This window comes from Grampus griseus (genome assembly GCF_964374135.1).
Source record: "Grampus griseus genome assembly, chromosome: 6".
Lineage (NCBI taxonomy): Eukaryota > Metazoa > Chordata > Mammalia > Artiodactyla > Delphinidae > Grampus > Grampus griseus.
The window spans coordinates 49,167,845-49,187,876 of record NC_139000.1 but is presented as its reverse complement, the minus strand read 5'-3'; the positions used below and the strand labels follow the sequence as shown (position 1 = coordinate 49,187,876).

Sequence of the window (20,032 nt, the reverse complement as noted above, 5' to 3'; positions counted from 1 at the left end):
TTAAAATAAATTTATTTATTTTTGGCTGCATTGGTTCTTCATTGCTGCACCCGGGTTTTCTCTAGTTGCGTTGAGCGGGGGGCTACTCTTCGTTGTGCTGCATGGGCTTCTTATTGTAGTGGCTTCTCTTGTTGTGGAGCACGAGCTCTAGGTGCACAGGCTTCGGTAGTTGTGGTGCACGGGCTTAGTTGCTCCGCAGCATGTGGGATCTTCCTAGACCAGAGCTCGAAGCCATGTACCCTGCATTGGCAGGCAGATTCCTAACCACTGTGTCACCAGGGAAGTCCCTGGGTTTTCTTAAGTGTAGCACATATAGGAAGAGTTCATCTTGGAAGATTAGAAATTGGGACTTAAAAAAATTGATACTCAGGAAAATGGGGAAAAGAATGATATCATGAAGTGCACATCCTGTACACACATTAGATATCTTTTATATTACCATTTGACTCAAACTAGATTTTATTATGCAAATTAAATGGAAATTTTAGTGATTAGCCTGTGAGTTGGTGCTGTGTTAATTTAGCTATCTCACATATCAAATTGCCAATCTCCAGTTTGTGATATATATATAAAGCCCCAAAGACTTTTAAACATATGGAAGTGCTTTTATATATTATCCACCCTATGTCAGGTTATGAACATTTCTAGACCAAAGTGATTTTTTACATTAAGATGGTGTAGGATTAGGTTTGCCTATGTGCAACAGAAACCAAAAATCAACAGTGGCTCTGCACATAAGGTTTTATTATTTTATGTAAAAAGTCTAGAGGACAGCAGGCCAGGACTGGTATGAAATTTCCATAAATTGTCAGAGACCTACTGCTTCTAGCTTCTTGCTCTGCCATCCCTTGTGTAGGGCCCAATATGGCTGCTGGAAACCTGTCATTATGTCCACATTCCATGCAGCAAGAAGAGAAACAGAAGCAGGACCTTTCCTGGAGGTTGTATATATTTATTCCATTTATGCCCTGCTGTCCAGAACCAGTCACTGGTCATATCTGTGTATAAGGGAGACTAGAAAATGTAGTCTGAAACTTCACGGGCCCAGCTAAAATTTGGGTGTTCTATTATTGATGAAGATGGGAAGTCTAATATTGGGGGATAACATTTACCTCTGATACAGGAAACACAGAGGTTAAGAGTGGGCTCTGGTCTTGTTTATGGTTTCCTTTGCTGTGCAAAAGCTTTTAAGTTTCATTAGGTCCCAGTTGTTTATTTTTGTTTTTATCTCCATTTCTCTAGGAGGTGGGTCAAAAAGGATCTTGCTGTGATTTATGTCATAGAGTGTTCTGCCTATGTTTTCCTCTAAGAGTTTGATAGTGTTTGGCCTTACATTTAGGTCTTTAATCCATTTTGATTTTATTTTTGTGTATGGTGTTAGGGAGTGTTCTAATTTCATACTTTTACATGTACCTGTCCAGTTTTCCCAGCACCACTTATTGAAGAGGCTGTCTTTTCTCCACTGTATATTCTTGCCTCCTTTATCAAAGATAAGGTGACCATATGTGCGTGGGTTTATCTCTGGGCTTTCTATCCTGTTCCATTGATGTATATTTCTGTTTTTGTGCCAGTACCATACTGTCTTGATTACTGTAGCTTTGCAGTATGGTCTGAAGTCAGGGAGCCTGATTCCTTCAGCTCCATTTTTTGTTCTCAAGATTGCTTTGGCTATTCGGGGTCTTTTGTGTTTCCATACAAATTGGAATCTAAGGAAAAAAAAAAAAGGTCATGAAGAACCTAGGGGTAAGATGGGAATAAAGACACAGACCTACTAGAGCATGGACTTGAGGATATGGGGAGCAGGAAGGGTAAGCTGGGATGAAGTGAGAGAGTGGCATGGACATATATACACTACCAAACGTAAAATAGATAGCTAGTGGGAAGCAACCACATAGCACAGTGAGATCAGCTCGGTGGTTTGTGACCGCCTGGAGGGGTGGGATGTGGAGGGTGAGAGGGAAGGAGACGCAAGAGGGAAGAGATGTGGGAATATATGTGTATGTATAACTGATTCACTTTGTTATAAAGCAGAAACTAACACACCATTGTAAAGCAATTGTACTCAAATAAAGATGTTAAAAAAAAAAAAGAGTGGGCTCTGGAGTCAGATGGCTTCTTACTGATTCTTGGCTCCACCACTTACTAGGTTGTAACTTTGGTCAAGAGTTTACAGTTTTCCATGTCTTTATTTCCTTGGGTGTAAAGTGGGAATAGAGTTTTCATGAGCATTTAATGTGAAGACATTTAAAATGGTGTCTGGCCATGTGCTCTTGTTATTACCATTATCCCCATGATTTATTGCAACTCAACTAAGCTATAGCCAGGATAGCCTCTGGGTTTTATTTAATACTCTAGCTCTAGAACTTAGTAGGATGCCTGGCACTTCACAGATATGGATGGATGAATGAATGAAAGAGTCAGACTGCATGTTTTGAATTGTGGAACTTCTACTTTTCTCTCTGGTTTAGCTGGGCATTACTTTATCCCTTTCAGCCTCAGTTTTCCCTTCTTTAAAATGAAGATAAACTATGCCAAAGGTCCTTCCTTTCTCCCTCCAGATCCGCTCTCCACCCTTCTCAACCCTGCTCTGTGCCAAGCAGGCTGACCTTTATGGATTGCATCAGTGAGCTTTTTTGCCCTCTGGCCTCCTGTGAATTGCCAGGAATTGGCCTTTGGAAGGCACTGACAGTTGATCAGCAGTGGGAGGAGAGTTGGCTTGGACATTTATTCCTGTGATTTCCTCCCTGCAGGGCCATGGTTTGGCAGTGGCTGTATGCTATGGATTGAATATTTGTATCCTTCCCAAATTCAAATGTTAAAATTCTAACTCCTAGTGTGATAGACTTAGGAGATGGGGCATTTGGGAGGTGATTCATTCATGAGGGTGGAGTCCTCATGAATGAGATTAATGCCCTTATAAAAGAGACACCAGAGAGCTCCTTCCCCACTTCTGCCATTGTGAGGACACTGTGAAAAGATGGCTGTCTATCAGCTAGGAAGTAGGCACTCACCAGTCACTGCTAGTGCCTTGATCTTGGCTTTCCCAGCCTTCAGAACTGTGAGAAATAAATTTCTGTGTTCATAAGCCACTTAGTCTGTGATATTTGTAACATAGCCAGAACAGACTAAAACACTGTGTCTGTTCTGAAAGCCACAAGTATCAAGTGACCCTCTCTTTACAGCTGTAGATCATTCTGGGTTCCATAACTGCCCTACCCTATGCCTCCCCAATATTGCTGTCTTCAGGGTGCTTCATCACTGTTTGTTTATTTTCTGAATTCTGGCCACACTTTTATAAATAGATTCTTTATTAAACTCTATTCATTCCCCATTTGATTTTTCTTTTCCTTCTGCCATGATGATTGACATACAACACTCAGGGTTGCTTTAAGTATTTAGGGGAATAACATATATAAAGTGCTTAATATGGTGTCTGATACAGAATATGCAGTCAATAAACTTAAGAACCACTAGTGCTATTATCTATTTCCTTTTCATACGCATTATTTCAGTTTGGCAATATCTTTGTTTCATATAATTTTCAATGGTATTGATTGATTTACTGAAATATTTTACTGTCAAAAATGATGAGATTCACAGAAAGAGAGACAAAATGAAAAGGCAGAGGACTATGTACCAGATGAAGGAACAACATAAAACCCCAGAAAATCAACTAAATGAACTGGAGATAGGCAACCTTCCAGCAAAAGAATTCAGAATAATGATGGTGAAGATGATCCAGGACCTCAGAAAAAGAATGGAGGCAAAGATCGAGAAGATGCAAGAAATGTTTAACAAAGACCTAGAAGAATTAAAGAACAAACAAACAGAGATGAAAAATACAATAACTGAAATGAAAAATACACTAGAAACAATCAATAGCAGAATAACTGAGGCAGAAGAATGGATAAGTGACCTGGAAGACAGAATGATGGAAATCACTGCCAAGGAACAGAATAAAGAAAAAAGAATGAAAAGAAATGAGGACAGCCTAAGAGACCTCTGGGACAACATTAAACACACCAACATTCACATTAAAGGGGTCCCAAAAGGAGAAGAGAGAGAGAAAGGACCCGAGAAAATATTTGAAGAGATTATAGTCGAAAACTTCCCTAACATGGGAAAGGAAATAGCCACCCAGTCCAGCAATTGCAGAGAGTCCCAAGCAGGATAAACCCAAGGAGAAACATGCCGAGACACATAGTAATCAAACTGACAAAAATTAAAGACAAAGAAAAATTATTAAAAGCAACAAGGGAAAAATGAAAAATAATATACAAGGGAACTCGCATAAGGTTAACAGCTGATTTCTCAGCAGAAACCCTATAGGCCAGAAGGGAGTGGCACGATATATTTAAAGTGATGAAAGGGAAGAAACTACAACCGAGATTACTGTACCCAGCAAGGATCTCATTCAGATTCAATGGAGAAATCAAAAGCTTTACAGACAGGCAAAAGCTAAGAGAATTCAACACCACCAAACCAGCTCTACAGCAAATGCTAAAGGAACTTCTTTAAGTGGGAAACAAAAGAGAAAAAGAGGACCTACAAAAACAAACCCAAAACAATTAAAACGGTAATAAGAACATACATATTGATAATTACCTTAAAAGTGAATGGATTAAATGCTCCAACCAGAAGACACAGGCTGGCTGAAACAAGACCCTTATATATGCTGTCTATAGGAGACCCACTTCAGACAGAGGGACACATACAGACTGAGTGTGAGGAGATGGAAAAGATATTCCATGCAAATGGAAATCAAAAGAAAGCTGGAGTAGCAATACTCATATTAGATGAAACAGACTTTAAAATAAAGAATGTTACAAGAGACAAGGAAGGACACTACATAATGATCAAGGGATCAATCCAAGAAGAAGATGTAACAATTATAAATATATATACACCCAACATAGGAGCACCTCAATACATAAGGCAAATGCTAACAGCTATAAAAGAGGAAATCAACAGTAACACAATAATAGTGGGGGACTTTAACACCTCAGTTACACTACTGGACAGATCATCCAGACAGAAAATAAGGAAACAGAAGCTTTAAATGACACAATAAACCAGATAGATTTAATTGATATTTATAGGACATTCCATCCAAAAACAGCAGATTACAGTTTCTTCTCAAGTGCACATGGAACATTCTCCAAGATTGTTCACATCTTGGGTCACAAATCAAGCCTCAGTAAATATAAGAAAATTGAGATCATATCAAGCATCTTTTCTGACCACAACACTATGAGGTTAGAAATCAATTACAGGGAAATAAAACATAAAAAACACAAACACATGGAGGCTAAACAGTACGTTACTAAACAACCAAGAGATCACTGAAGAAATCAAAGAGGAAATCAAAAAATAACTAGAGACAAATGACAATGAAAACATGATGAACCAAAGCCTATGGGATACAGCAAAAGCAGTTCTAAGAGGGAAGTTTATAGCAATACAATCTTACCTCAAGATATAAGAAAAATCTCAAATAAACAATCTAACCTTACACCTAAAGGAAATAAAGAAAGAAGAACGAACAAAACCCAAAGTTAGTAGAAGGAAAGAAATCATAAGGATCGGAGCAGAAATAAATACAGTAGCAAAGATCAATAAAACTAAAAGCTGGTTCCTTGAGAAGATAAATGAAATTGATAAACCTTTAGCCAGACTCATCAAGAAAAAGGGGGAGAGGACTCAAATCAATAAAATTAGAAATGAAAAAGGGGAAGTTACAATGGACATCACAGAAATACAAAGCATTGTAAGGGACTATTACAAGCAACTCTATGCCAATAAACTGGACAACCTGGAAGAAATGGAAAAATTCTTAGAAAGGTATAACCTTCCAAGACTGAACCAGGAAGAAATAGAAAATATGAACAGACCAATCACAAGTAATGAAATTGAAACTGTGATTAAAAATCTTCCAAGAAACAAAAGTCCAGGACAAGATGGCTTCACAGGTGAATTCTATCAAATATTTAGAGAAGAACTAACACCCATCCTTCTCAATCTATTCCAAAAAGTTGCACAGGAAGGAACACTCCCAAATTCATTCTAGAAGGCTACCATCACCCTGATACCCAAACCAGACAAAGATACTACAAAAAGAGAAAATTACAGACCAGTATCACTAATGAGTATAGATGCGAAAATCCTCAACAAAATACTAGCAAACAGAATCCAGCAACACATTAAAAGGATCATACACCATGATCAAGTGGGATTTATCCCAGGGATGCAAGGATTCTTCAATATATGCAAATCAATCAGTGTGATAAACCATATTAACAAATTGAAGAATAAAAACCATATGATCATCTCAATAGATGCAGAAAAAGCTTCTGACAAAATTCAACACACATTTATGACAAAAACTCTACAGAAAATAGGCATAGAGGGAACCTACCTCAACATAATAAAGGCCATATATGACAAAACCACAGCTAATATCATTCTCAATGGTGAAAAACTGAAATAATTTCCTCTAAGATCAGGAACAAGACAAGGATGTCCACTCTTGCCACTCTTATTCAACATAGTTTTGGAAGTCCTAGCCATGGCAATCAGAGAAGAAAAAGAAATAAAGGGAATACAAATTGGAAAAGAAGAAGTAAAACTGTCACTGTTTGCAGATGACATGATACTATATGTAGAAAATCCTAAAGATGCCAACAGAAAACTACTAGAGCTAATCAATGAATTAGGTAAAGTTGCAGGATACAAAATTAATGCACAGAAATCTCTTGTGTTCCTGTACACTAACAAAAAACCAGAAAGAGAAATTAAGGAAACAATCCCATTCACCATTGCAGCAAAAAGAATATAGTACCTAGGAATAAAGCTACCTATGGAGGTAAAATACCTGTACTCAGAAAACTATAAGACACAGATGAAAAAATCAAAGATGACACAATCAGATGGAGAAATATACCATGTTTTTGGATTGGAAGAATCAATATTGTAAAAATGACTATACTACCCAAACAATCTACAGATTCAATGCAATCCCTATCAAATTACCAATGGCATTTTTTACAGAAGTAGAACAAAAAATCTTAAAATTTGTATGGAGACACAAAAGACCCTGAATAGCCAAAGCAATCTTGAGGGAAGAAAACAGAGCCGGAGGAATCATACTCCCTGACTTCAGACTATACTACAAAGCTACAGTAATCAAGGCAATATGGTACTGGCACAAAACCAGAAATATAGATCAATGGAACAGCATGGAAAGCCCAGAGATAAACCCACGCACCTGTGGTCAACTGATCTATGGCAAAGGAGGCAAGGATGCACAATGGAGAAAAGACAATCTCTTCAATAAGTGGTGCTGGGAAAACTGGACAGCTACATGTAAATGAATGAAATTAGAACACTCCCTAACACCATACACAAAAATAAACTCAGAATGGATTAAAGACCTGAATGTTAGACCAGACACCATAAAACTCTTAGAGGAAAACATACAACACTCTTTGACATAAAACATAGCAAGATCTTTTTTGACCCACCTCCTAGAGTAATGGAAATAAAAACAAAAAGAAACAACTGGGACCTAATGAAACTTCAAAACTTTTGCACAGCAAAGGAAACTATAAATAAGATGAAAAGACAACCCTCAGAATGGGAGAAAATATTTGCAAATGAATCAATGAACAAAGAATTAATCTCCAAAATATATAAACAGCTCATGCAGCCCAATATTTAGAAAACAAACAATCCAATCCAAAAATTGGCCAAAGGCCTAAATAGACATTTCTCCAAAGAAGACATACAGATGGCCAAGAGGCACATGGAAAGATGCTCAGCGTCACTAATTATTAGAGAAATGCAAATCAAACTACAATGAGGTATCACCTCACACCAGTTAGAATGGGCATTATAAGAAAACCTACAAACAACAAATGCTGGAGAGGTTGTGGAGAAAAGGCAACCCTCTTGCACTGTTGGTGGGAATGTAAATTGATACAGCCACTATGGAGAACAGTATTGAGGTTCTTTAAAAAACTAAAAATAGAATTACCATATGACCCAGCAATCCCACTACTGGGCATATACCCAGAGAAAACCATAGTTCAAAAAGACACATGCTCCCCAATGTTCATTGCAGCACTAGTTACAATAGCCAGATCATGGAAGCAAACTAAATGCCCATTGACAGATGAATGGATAAAGAAGATTTGGTACATATATACAATGGAATATTACTCATCCATAAAAGGAACGAAATTGGGTCATTTGTAGAGACGTGGATGGACCTAGAGATTGTCATACAGAGTGAAGTAAATCAGAAAGAGAAAAACAAATATTGTATATTTACGCATATATGTGGAATCTAGAAAAATGGTACAGGTGAACCGGTTTGCAAGGCAGAAATAGAGACACAGATGTAGAGAACAAATGGATGGACACCAAGGAGGGAAAGTGGGGGTGGTGGTGGTGGCGGTGGGATGAATTGGGAGATTGGGATTGACATATATACTCTGATATGTATAAAATAGATAACTAGTAAGAACCTGCTGTATAAAAGTAAATAAATCAATAAAATTTAAAAAAATGATGAGAGTATATCTAAGGTTAATTTTGGGGTCAACCTTATACCTTAAAACAAAATGATACCTAGTAATTTTTTCCCTAAAAGATAATGTCTTATTTTTCGTTAAAGTATAAAATATGAAGCCCAATACAGTGTCCCCTGCCATTGACTTGTGAACTTTGGAATCTGTGAGGAAGAGTAGTTGAGCTAAGAGTACAGGAGTCAGAGCTAGGAAATTAGGCTTGGAGGCTGGTGATTTAGAAGGTTGAGGTCTTAGCGGGCAGTGGTCATAGAAGCCTAGGAGGAGACCAGGGAGCCAGGATCAGAGACTACAGTTAAAATTGCTTTGTGTAGGATGGGTTCGTAGTTTTACAGAGCCTTTTTATACTTAACAAAAATGGACCAAAGGAATTTGACTCTAGCTATGATACTCTTGCAGCTGAAGTCTCCAAATTTCTAAACAGTAGTTTCTCTTTTCTGAACAAATCTAGTGGAATTAATGTGATCTTGGGCTTCATTGGGTGTCTTAGGGAAGCTAGTCTTCAGATTTGGAGAAAGTAGTTGGTTTCTCGGTGGTGGTGAGTTCTGAATCTCTGCTGTGAACCTCCACATTTGTGATCTTCTAGAGTTTTGTATGGGAAGAATATTGAATCCTCAGCACCCATTTTTTTCTGAGATCCTCTAGATATTACCATGATGCTTCTGCAATTGACTTTAGTACACCCTGTAATTATCAGGTTTTTCTCGTAGTGATAATTGCTTGATAATTCATTGAATTATCCTCTGTGATAGAGAATGGATAATGATGATGGTATCTGAAGTCCTATGTGATTTACAAAGTGATTGGTACATTTTCTTACTTAGAGAAGTTAAAATATACTAATCTTGAGAAGGAAATAGAAAGCAAATAAGCATTGGAATGTAGTTGAATGCGGTACTTTCCATTTCATGGAAACACCAACTTGATTTTTATTTTCCAACAACGCATAGTAAAGAATTGCCACTTTCACATATTTATGATGTAATCGTTGACTGCTTTGGGACATTTCTTATTTTTTAATGTTAATGGAGTCAACAATTAAAATCAGAATGTACTTCAGAAATATATTTTAGTAACTGAGCATTTGTGGCAACTTATTTATTTTCCTTGTATGCGGCTTTTATTTTTCCAGATTTGGATATCAGAAACACATGAGAAAATGGCACAAGTTTGTTTAAACACAGAATTGGCTGAAATAAAGAGCAAGGCTTTATTGAATGAGGAAACGATGAGCTCTGGAATTATTGAAAGGTATGCTTCATACTGTCCTTTGCTTAGAACAGGCACATTCAGGAAAGGGTTTATATAAGTAGTGAAGAGGTATAGTGGCCCCAGGTACATATTACAGGACCACATCAAGCACAATCAACACATCTCAAGCTTCCACGCTTTCTGTTCATGCTGTTCCCTCTGTTTGGAATTCCTTTCCCTTGTTTGTTTGCCAATCAGCACTACGCATTCTAGGTCCCTCTAAAATGTCATTTCCCGTTTACACATTGTTTTCTGGTCCTGGTTCTGACGACTTAGGTTTGAACCCCATCTCCACAATTTACTTGTGAAAATTATGCAGTATCTATAATCCTCAGTTCATAAAATGGGCATTATGAAAGTATCTACTTTATAGGGTTGTTTTAAGTTTAGATGAAAAGTATGAAATGTGCATAAAAATACTGCCTGACATGCAGTAAGAATTAGGTAAGCTGTCATTAATCAGAATTAATTGCTCTCATATTCTGGCTCTCTGAGCATTTTATGTTCTACATAGCAGTTGGACTTACATTCAAGTTATTTATATGAAAGTGTTTCCTCTGAGATTGTTCCTTGAGGGTAGGAACTGTTTCTTAGTCACATCTGTAGTCCTGCAGCCTGGCATAGCGCCTTTCCATGGAAATGTGTGACATAGACTTCATCTTGTATTGTAGTTATTGGACAAAATGCTGAAATTTCTTTCCATTTACTTGCTGGGACATTTTATTTTGCAAAGTGCATTAAAGTTGCAAACATGGAAATCCTTTAAAAAATTATAATAAAAATTCAGCTCCCAAATTAGTTTTATATAGCTCTGAAAGTTTATAAATATCAAATTGACATGTTTTCTAAAAATTGTTATCTTGTTTCCAGGGACACTGGATTGCCTGCCACAGGTTTTGGAGCTCTCTTTCCTAGACACCCATCAGATTGGTACGAAATGTTCAAAATGTTTGTAGTCCCTAAACTGCTGCAGATTGCACAAAATGTTTCTTAATGGTTCAGGAGGTTTGTTTGCAGGGGTGAAGGAGTGAGGGGTGAACCAAGGTCAACAAAGTGCCCTTTATGTGCCATCTTACAGACTTCTTTCCTTTTTTTAAAAAAATTGTGTTTATTTTTTTCCAACTTATTAATACCAACAAACCTGTTAGAAGAAAAATAGATTATCATTTAAAAACAATTATAAACAGTGATATGTGTGTGTGTGTGTGTGTGTGTGTGTGTGTACAAAAAAATCAGCATTAGACTTCTTTCCTTTAACAAAAGTTTTTTCCCATCAATATGCAAGCAATAATAATAATATAGTAGTCAATACTCATTATTTGTAGATTCTATATTTACAAATTCTCTTACTTGCTAAAATTTATTTGTAACCCCCAAATCAATACTAAGGGTGCTGTTGCAGTCATTAATGGATATACATAAAGTGGCAAAAAATTTGAGCCACCCAATGCACACATTCTCAGCTGAGGTGGAACAAGGCAAGACTCTGCCTTCTTGGTCCAACTCTCATACTGTATGCAAGTGTCCTTTTCATGGTCATGTATTTTTTTTGCATTTTTTTGTGTTTTTTGTTGGTGATTTTGCTGTTTGAAATGGCTTCCAAGTGTAGTGCTAAAGTGCTATCTAGTGTTTCCAAGGGCAAGAAGGCTGTGATGTGCCTTATGAAGAAAATGGGTGTGTTAGATAAGCTTCATTCAGGCATGAGTTACAGTGTGGTTGGTCATATTCAACATTAATGAGGCAACTATATAATGAATAAAATGTCTCAAACAGAAACACACATAAAACCAAGGTATGTATTGATTGGTTGATGAAAATGTTGTGACCAGAGGCTTGAAGGAACCTAGCTCTGTATTTCCTACAGAGCTAGGAAGGGGTTCAGGATTTGATAATTCACAGTGCCTTTATAGAATATTACTGTGAATAATGAGAATTGAGTGTATAGCAAGAAACTACTATTCTTTACTGATACATAAATTTCTTTTGGGGGCAGCATGACTTGTTACTACAGAAAAGAAATTTCCACTCATCTTTCTAAAGAAGACAAACTTTCATAATTTCTGTAATGATAAATAGATAAGTGATGAAATATAGGTACTTACAAGCATGAAAAAATTCTAAGTGTTGGATTGTGTATTATGAAGATATGAGTACATATCATCAGTGGAAATTTAGATGTTTTTGCTTCCTTTGAGAGCTATCTGGCATTAGAGCTAACCTGTTCTGCAGAGTCTGCCTAGGGTGGGGGTGGAGAGTACCCTAAATAATAATGCCCCACCCCATTTCTTAGTCATCTGTTATAATTTTGGCCAGGTGTTTTAAACTGTGGGTTCTAATCTTCATTACTCCTGCAAGACTGGCCTGGTCTGTGTCCCCTACAGCCTGCTGTAGCATCTCTAAGTAGGCTGGAGGATCCACAGGGAGTAGTCCCAGAATGATCGTTGAGGAGGTGGGCTTCTGGCTTCTAACAAGGTGATGAACTAAAAACATCCTACTGGCTCCATTTCTTGCACTGAAATCTAGAAATTCCAATAAAGACATGGGTAGACAGAATGAATCCAGAGGCAGACTTTGACAGCTATATCAAAACTCTGAGAAAATCTTTAGAAAATGATGGGCTAGAGCAGAAGATTGCTGAGGGATGGGATGACAGGAGAAGAGAGAAGGCAGGGTTGAGGTCTCTACATGGAGACTTGGGCCAACCCAGGGTGAGAGCTGTAATCTCAGTGGGCCAGGCTTGGATAGGAGCTGAAAAAGGCTTATCTATTGCATTTTCAAACTTGGATTATATGCTCCAAGTTGGATTTTTCTGCATTGATTTTGACTGCTGTTTTCAGCCCAGGACAGAAAATGAGACACCCAGGGCTTTACACAATAGAAATTTTGATGCCAGCAACCTACCTCCCTGCAGCTCTGACCTCAGCATTGAGATCTATAATGCCAGTACAGATAGCCAGGAGGACCCTGAGTTGTCTTCCCCAACTCCAATTAGGGAAAGCAATCTCGGATATAGAGGAACTAGACAGTATATCTTGAGAAGAAAGAAATGCCAGGGAAAATAAGTGCAGTTAAGCCCAGAGAAGTGCAGTAGAGGCACTCAACTCATATCTCCTATGCATACACTGAAGACACCAGCTAAGCCTCCCTTTTCAGTGGACCACTTATGTAGTCATCAAAAGCAGAGGCACACATTAAAAAAAAAAAAAAAAAAAAAGCAGAGGCAACTGATCGTCTTAGTAATAATACAGATGAATTCCAGGTCTTAAAAAAATATCATGACACATGTAAAGAACAAAAGCATCATGAAGAATGAAAAGATATAGGCAACCTATACCAGATGAAGTAGACCTGATGGAACAAATGTAACAGGAATTTAAAACCAATGGAACCGAAATTTAAAGCTTTATTACTTAGAGAAATAAAGACAGTTACAAAATAAGGCAAAATAATAAAAATCAGGTTGACATTAACTTCCCAACAGCAACACTGGATGCAAGAGCATAATATTAAAATATTGAAGGAAAAGAATTTTGAACCCAGGATTATTTAAATGTGAGAGTCAAATAAAGATATCTTCAGGCATATGAGGACTGGTTTCAGACTTACTATCCTGCCACAAATAGCTACAGGACTGAGCAAAACATATTAGGCAACTGTTGTCAAGGGTTGGATAGCAACCAGTGTGGTTCTGTGCTCCTGAAGATGAGATGTGAGCATCACTTATGCACTGAAGTCACTTTTCCTGGCTGCAGCGCAGTGGGGTGAGCCCATGAGTAGAGCAGTGTTATTGTTGAGCTGGGAGGCGGGAATAGGAATTTAGAGCTTCTGATGTAACTGGAATTTGTAGGATACAGTATTGGACAGAAGGAAGTTGTGTTTGGAGATAGGAACAGTAGTCTGCATGGGATTTCCCTCAGGTTCTTAGTCAAGGGCTGAGCTCTGCATGCACTATCAAAATAGTACATACTCCTGCTTTTAAAAAATCAAATAGAACTGTCTATAGTGTATTCTAAAATTTCACAATGGTACTCCCTCCTGCATGGTAGTATTGTGTAGTGGGCTTTAGGGCTCCATTACCTGCTTTCAAATCCTGGCCCTGCCACTTACTAGCTGTGTGAACTTGGGCTAATTGCCTAACAATTTTGTACCTCATTTTTCTTCATCTGTAAAATGGGGATGATAATTATAAAGCTAGGGTTTTTGTGACAATTAAGCAAGTTAATACATGTAAAACAGTTAAAATAGTAATATGTACATACATGGTAAATGCTATGTAGATCAGCTGGGCTAGACACTTGGCAAACCCTTTTCATCTAGAAACACATATCTATCAGTTCAGGAAAATATTCTTTTTTTTTTTTTTTTTTTGCGGTACGCGGGCCTCTCACTGTTGTGGCCTCTCCTGTTGCAGAGCACAGGCTCCGGACGTGCAGGCTCAGCGGCCATGGCTCATGGGCCTAGCCGCTCCACGGCACGTGGGATCTTCCCGGACCGGGGCACGAACCCGTGTCCCCTGCATCGGCAGGCGGACTCAACCACTGCGCCACCAGGGAAGCCCTCAGGAAAATATTCTTGATTTATTTCATTGATGATTTATACCCTCCATTTTCTCTGTTGTCACTTTTTGGAAATCCTTTATGTGGATGTTGGTTTGCCTGGCCTGGTTCTCTAATTTCCTCATCTTCTCTCTATTTTATATTTATCTTTATTATCTACTTTACTCTCTGTGTCTTCAACCCTACTATTGAGTTCTCTTTTTGTTTTCTGAATCCTTCTGTTTTTATAGAATCCTTTTTTGTTGTTTGTTTCATGACTGAACTATCTTATCTGTGTGGGGATGTTAATAGTTTGTTTTCCTTAATTTTTTTCTTCATGCATCGTATCTATTTCCTCCAAGATACTTTTTATTAATTTGCCTTTTATTTGTTTGCTTGGTCTCTACCTTCCATACTAGAAGCTTTCCTCAGATGTTTGGTAATTAATTCTTGGTTCTCTGTGCATGATTAAGAGATGAGGGTCAGAACCTGTGTGTGAAGCTTGTTGATTTGGAGCTTCACTGGAGGAATCTAGGTGGGCCATTTTTTTTTGTAGAAGCCCTGGTATCAGTATTTTTAGTCTTTCCTCACGGACTAGTCACATTCCCCAGAGGAAGTTCCCCAAATTGCCCATCTGAATGGCGAAGGGCTGGTGCCTGTGTTCTTGAAGTGAGTAGGGCAGTTGGCTAGGACATCAATAGTAATCCTTCGTCGTGTATGGTCACCGAACTGTGTTGTTGGTCAAGAACTTTCTCTTTCACCCTTCCTAGTGAATAAATTTCTAGTTTCCTGCTGGAGTAGGGGAGGGGCCGTTATCCAGCAGTAGGATGTGGAGGAGGAGCCCAGAGCTCATATGCTTCTCAAACAGCTCTCCCCCAATCCTCCTTTGCTGATTTAGGATTTATTCAGCTTTCTGCTGAGTCAGAGACCACTCGTCCATCTCTTGAGGTTCCAAAATTTATTTCTCTTGTCCCTTTGCTGTTCTCCTTGTTCTTGTGAGTTTATTTTTACTTTTTTGAGTAACTTTGATTTTAGTGGAGCTTTTTGAGGAAGCAAGATTTGATGTGTACATTCAATCTTAACCCTGAAGTTGTTCAGTCTCATCTGAAATGTCACCTCCTCCAGAGGATGTTCTCCTTGTTCTTGTGGGTTCATTTTTATTTTTTTGAGTATCTTTGATTTTAGTGGAGCTTTTTGAGAAAGCAAGAATCGATGTGTACATTCAATCTTAACCCTGAAGTCATTCAGTTTCATCTGAAATGTCACCTCCTCCAGAGGACCTTCCCTTCCTACTGCCAGCCTATCTGGTAGGTCCCTTGTGGGTGTTCATAGCACCATGTACTTCTTTTATCCTTACACTATTCATTTAGCTTGCTGTTACTTATATTCTTATTTGTCTTTCTTTCTGAATTCAGTGCTCTGAAGTCGCAACTCTCCCACAGTCTTAACAGAGAGCCTGACCTGCAGCAGATATAATTAATTTCTTGAATGAACCAGTTAGTTATTTCTGATGTTGAACAGCAAATTATAATGGAAAAGGGGTATGACTAATTCCTATTTTACTTGATTTAGGACTTTAAGGCCTGAAGAGCCAAAGTTGCTCTCAATTCTATTCTGGTAAATACATTAAATGACATGGTCTTTTAGAAAATCAGCCCTTATTAGTTTGAAATGCTAGAGTTACTTGTTTGTTTTACTTGATTCACAAGTATTAGCAAGGAAATAAATACATTAGCACCATCAACCATCCTCCACTAATTCCATATATAATTCTTTCTTTCAGTTAATGTACACTGATTATAGGATGTTCCATACCATAGAATGCTGTGGTGTTTTATTTCTTATTTATTTTTTTAAAAATAAATTTATTTTATTTATTTTTGGCTACGTTGGGTCTTCATTGCTGCACGCGGGCTTTCTCTAGTTGCAGTGAGCGGGGGCTACTCTTCATTGCGGTGTGCAGGCTTCTCATTGTGGTGACTTCTCTCTGTTGCGGAGCACGGGCTCTAGGTGCACGGGCTCAGTATTTGTGGTGCATGGGCTTAGTTGCTCTGTGGCATATGGGATTTTCCAGGACCAGGGCTCGAACCCGTGTCCCCTGCATTGGCAGGTGGATTCTTAACCACTGCGCCACCAGGGAAGCCCAATGTGGTGTTTCAGAATCTGCTGTCTTGAATATTAAATATTCTTTTGCTTCTTGCCAACTGTACAGCTGTAGGAGTTAAATGTCAACTTTAAAAGGCAATGAATAAAAATGAGTTTGCTCAATGGACCAAAATAATGTGCTTCAACTTATAAAAGAAAAGCTGTAATCATAATGTAAATTTAAACTTCAGGTTACCTCAGTGGAAAAAATCAGAATATAGGTATAGCTTTGTTATTAAGGAGACATTAATCAGATGCATTTATCTTAATTTTAGATAACATCCATTATGTAGTGATGGCATTTGACAGTCTGTTTCTTTTCTCACAACTCAAGCAATAGCCCACCTACTTTATTTTGAACCAATGTGATGGAGACGCAACACTGTTCTTCCTTAAATTGGCAGCAAACATCTCAGTGGAACATACTGAAAATCAGAACAACTAGAATGTTTGACACCACTGGACTTTTCACTTCTCACCTAAACTAGAGAAAAGGGCTTGGTGGATAATTCCTTCCACATATGTCACAGATGGAGATAAATTTTAAACAAATCCAATATATGGAACAGTCAGGTTGAGACCAAAAGTGATATTGATGACTTACACTTTAAAAATGAGATCAGTATGCTTTGAGGCTAGATTGAGCTCATCCAGAACTAGAGTTATTGCTTCTCTTCACAGTCGATCGCATCAGTGAGTTACCAAGAAATTGGCGTTGGCCAGTGATGGAAGGGGTGAAATCAAGGAGGCTCAAAGACCTCTTAGACATTAACAGTGCTCTTATGGTCTCAAATGGATACAGCTGCATGTTTAGGGGTCTCTAACACACATTACTTTTACGACATGGATAGAGACTTTAAAGTTGTAGAAAAGTAGTGAGGCACATTGCCTTTAAGGCACATAGGAAAAGTGGATGGGAACACGAAGATGTAAGTTAATTTAAGAGTCTGTCTTTGCCCTCCTACCTTGTTCTCAAGAATCCTCAAGGAACGTTCACTTAATTTGGAAGTACTTTTTATGAGGCATGGAAAACTCACTCACTAATTATCAGAAGCCTCCTCGATGTCTGATTATCTAATACAAAATCACATGATTCGTCTGTAGAACCAGACAGTTGTAGCTGATTTATTCTAAGAAGTAAGATTTTCCGCATATAATATCTCGACTGTGTCTGTGACCATTTAACAAACAAAAAACCAGAAAGCAAAATGATAGAACAACAGAACAAAAACTATATAAAGCAAATCCAATTTTGAAAGAGATATAGTATAAATATAATTTTAAGATCATATTTCTCAGAAACCCTTATTTAAATATACATATATAACTGTATGTGGTCCTGGGATAATGGTTCACAGGAGAAGTTCTTTTTTTTTTTTTTTTAACGGGAAAAAGCCAATTCTGGCATAGAATATTTGCTGGGTGAGAAGCAGGTCCATGGGCTCCTGGGTCAGTTTGAGGTCAGCCCAGAAGTACTGACCACCTACTAGAGGATAGAGAAGAAGCAAGGTAGACCTCTCATAAGGTCAGCTCTAACTAATGTGTCCTGTCATTTTTGCTAAATTTCATTGCCGTCTGGTGGTAGTGATTAGTGTTTATTGTTGAAATTTTATGATAAATGTCTAGTTTCCAGAATCATCCAAACATTTATGTGATCCACATGACGGGAGAAGAAAGAAATTAGTAGTGTTTTAGATCACTGGGTAGCTTTTTGGACATAGTGTGGTTTTTAAGAAAGGGTGTAGGAAAATAGGAGACCTGGATTCTACTTTGGGACCTATACTAAACCTGCTATGTGACTTTGTGCTGGCTAATAACCCTCTCTGGGCTCCAGTTGTTTCCATCTGGAAAATGAGAGGATTGAACCAATTAATCTGTAAAGTCCTTTCCTGCTCTAAAATTTTATGGTTCTAAAGAAGAAAGGCATCTGTAGTCACATAAATGGAAAAGTTAAATGCGGCCAAAAAGTAGGTGAGGGGCTTCCCTGGTGACGCAGTGGTTGAGAGTCCGTCTGCGAATGCAGGGGACGCGGGTTCGTGCCCCGGTCCGGGAAGATCCCACATGCCGCGGAGCGGCTGGGCCCGTAAGCCATGGCCACTGAGCCTGCGCATCCGGAGCCTGTGCTCCGCAACAGGAGAGGCCACAACAGTGAGAGGCCCACGTACCGCAAAAAAAAAAAAAAAAAAAAAAAAAAAAGTAGTTCAGACGGTTAAGTTTTCATTGTTGGCAGAGAGCACTTATCGATATGTGTGTAGAGTGATTGCCTCACAGCAGCAGTAGCAAGCTTAGGCCACAGTTTAAACTCTCTCAATTTACTCCTCTCACTGGAGCATTTAACATTTACAAAACCTTTAGCCCTCTTCAGAGGAAAGGGACTGAATATGAATAGCAGGAGGTTTTTTTTGTTGTTGTTTGTTTTTTCTCAAAGTGCAAGGCATTTACTTTCTTTTCTACTCAGGCGCTTGTGTTGTGGCTTGTCTCTTGGTAAAATACCACCCAGTTGTTGGACATTTGTCCATAAGAAAAAGAGTTTAGAAATTGCCCTATGGTGATGGTGATGAGGATAACAACAAAGAAAATGTGGACAGGAGAATGGTGTGGTGAAAAGACTATGGAATGAGAATGAGACAGACCTGAATTCAATTCTATTTTTTTTTAATTTATTTATTTTTGGCTGTGTTGGGTCTTCGTTGCTGTGCGCGGGCTTCCTCTAGTTGTGGCGAGTGGGGGCTACTCTTCGCAGTGGTGCGGGGGCTTCTCATTGCGGTGGCTTCCCTTGTTGTGGAGCACGGGCTGTAGGTGCGTGGGCTCAGTAGTTGTGGTGTGTGAGCGCTGGAATGCAGGCTCAGTAGTTGTGGCACAGGGGTTTAGTTGCTCCGTGGCATGTGGGATCTTCCTGGACCAGGGATTGAACCCGTGTCCCCTGAATTGTCAGGGGGATTCTTAACCACTGCGCCACCAGGGAAGTCCTTTGAATTCAATTCTTGATACCCTTTCTTTTTTAAAAAAAATTATTTTATTGAAGTATAGTTGATTTACAATGTTGTGTTAATTTCTGTTGTACAGCAAAGTGATTCAGATATATATATATCATACACATATATGGGTATATATATATACACTTATGTATATTCTTTTGCATATTCTTTTCCATTATGGTTTATCACAGAATATTGAGTATAGTTCCCTGTGCTATACAGTAAGACCTTGTTTTTTAATCCATTCTATATATAATAGTTTGCATCTGCTAAACCCAAACTCCCAATCCATCCCTCCTCCTTGGCAAACCACAAATCTGTTCTCTATGTCTGTGAGTCTGTTTCTGTTTTGTAGATAAGTTCATTTGTGTCACATTTTAGATTCCGCATATAAGTGATATCATATAGTATTTGTCTTTCTCTTTCTGATTTACTTCACTTAGTATGATAATCTCTGTGTCCATCCATGTTGCTGCAAATGGTGTTATTTCATTCATTTTTATGGCTAATATTCCATTGTGTATAGATACCACATCTT

The 20,032-nt window shown here is 38.3% G+C and overlaps 1 protein-coding gene across 1 annotated transcript in view; it reads left to right on the top strand.

The window, feature by feature from the left end:
- The window catches only part of CFAP95 (cilia and flagella associated protein 95), a gene marked incomplete at its 5' end in the record, with an annotated part of 82,546 nt that overhangs the window by 26,431 nt on the left and 36,083 nt on the right, over window positions 1–20,032 (top strand). The window contains 3 exon segments of the mRNA XM_082657506.1: window positions 9,718–9,836; window positions 10,707–10,821; window positions 10,823–10,863. Of these exon segments, the coding sequence (XP_082513632.1) occupies window positions 9,718–9,836; window positions 10,707–10,821; window positions 10,823–10,863 (275 nt within the window).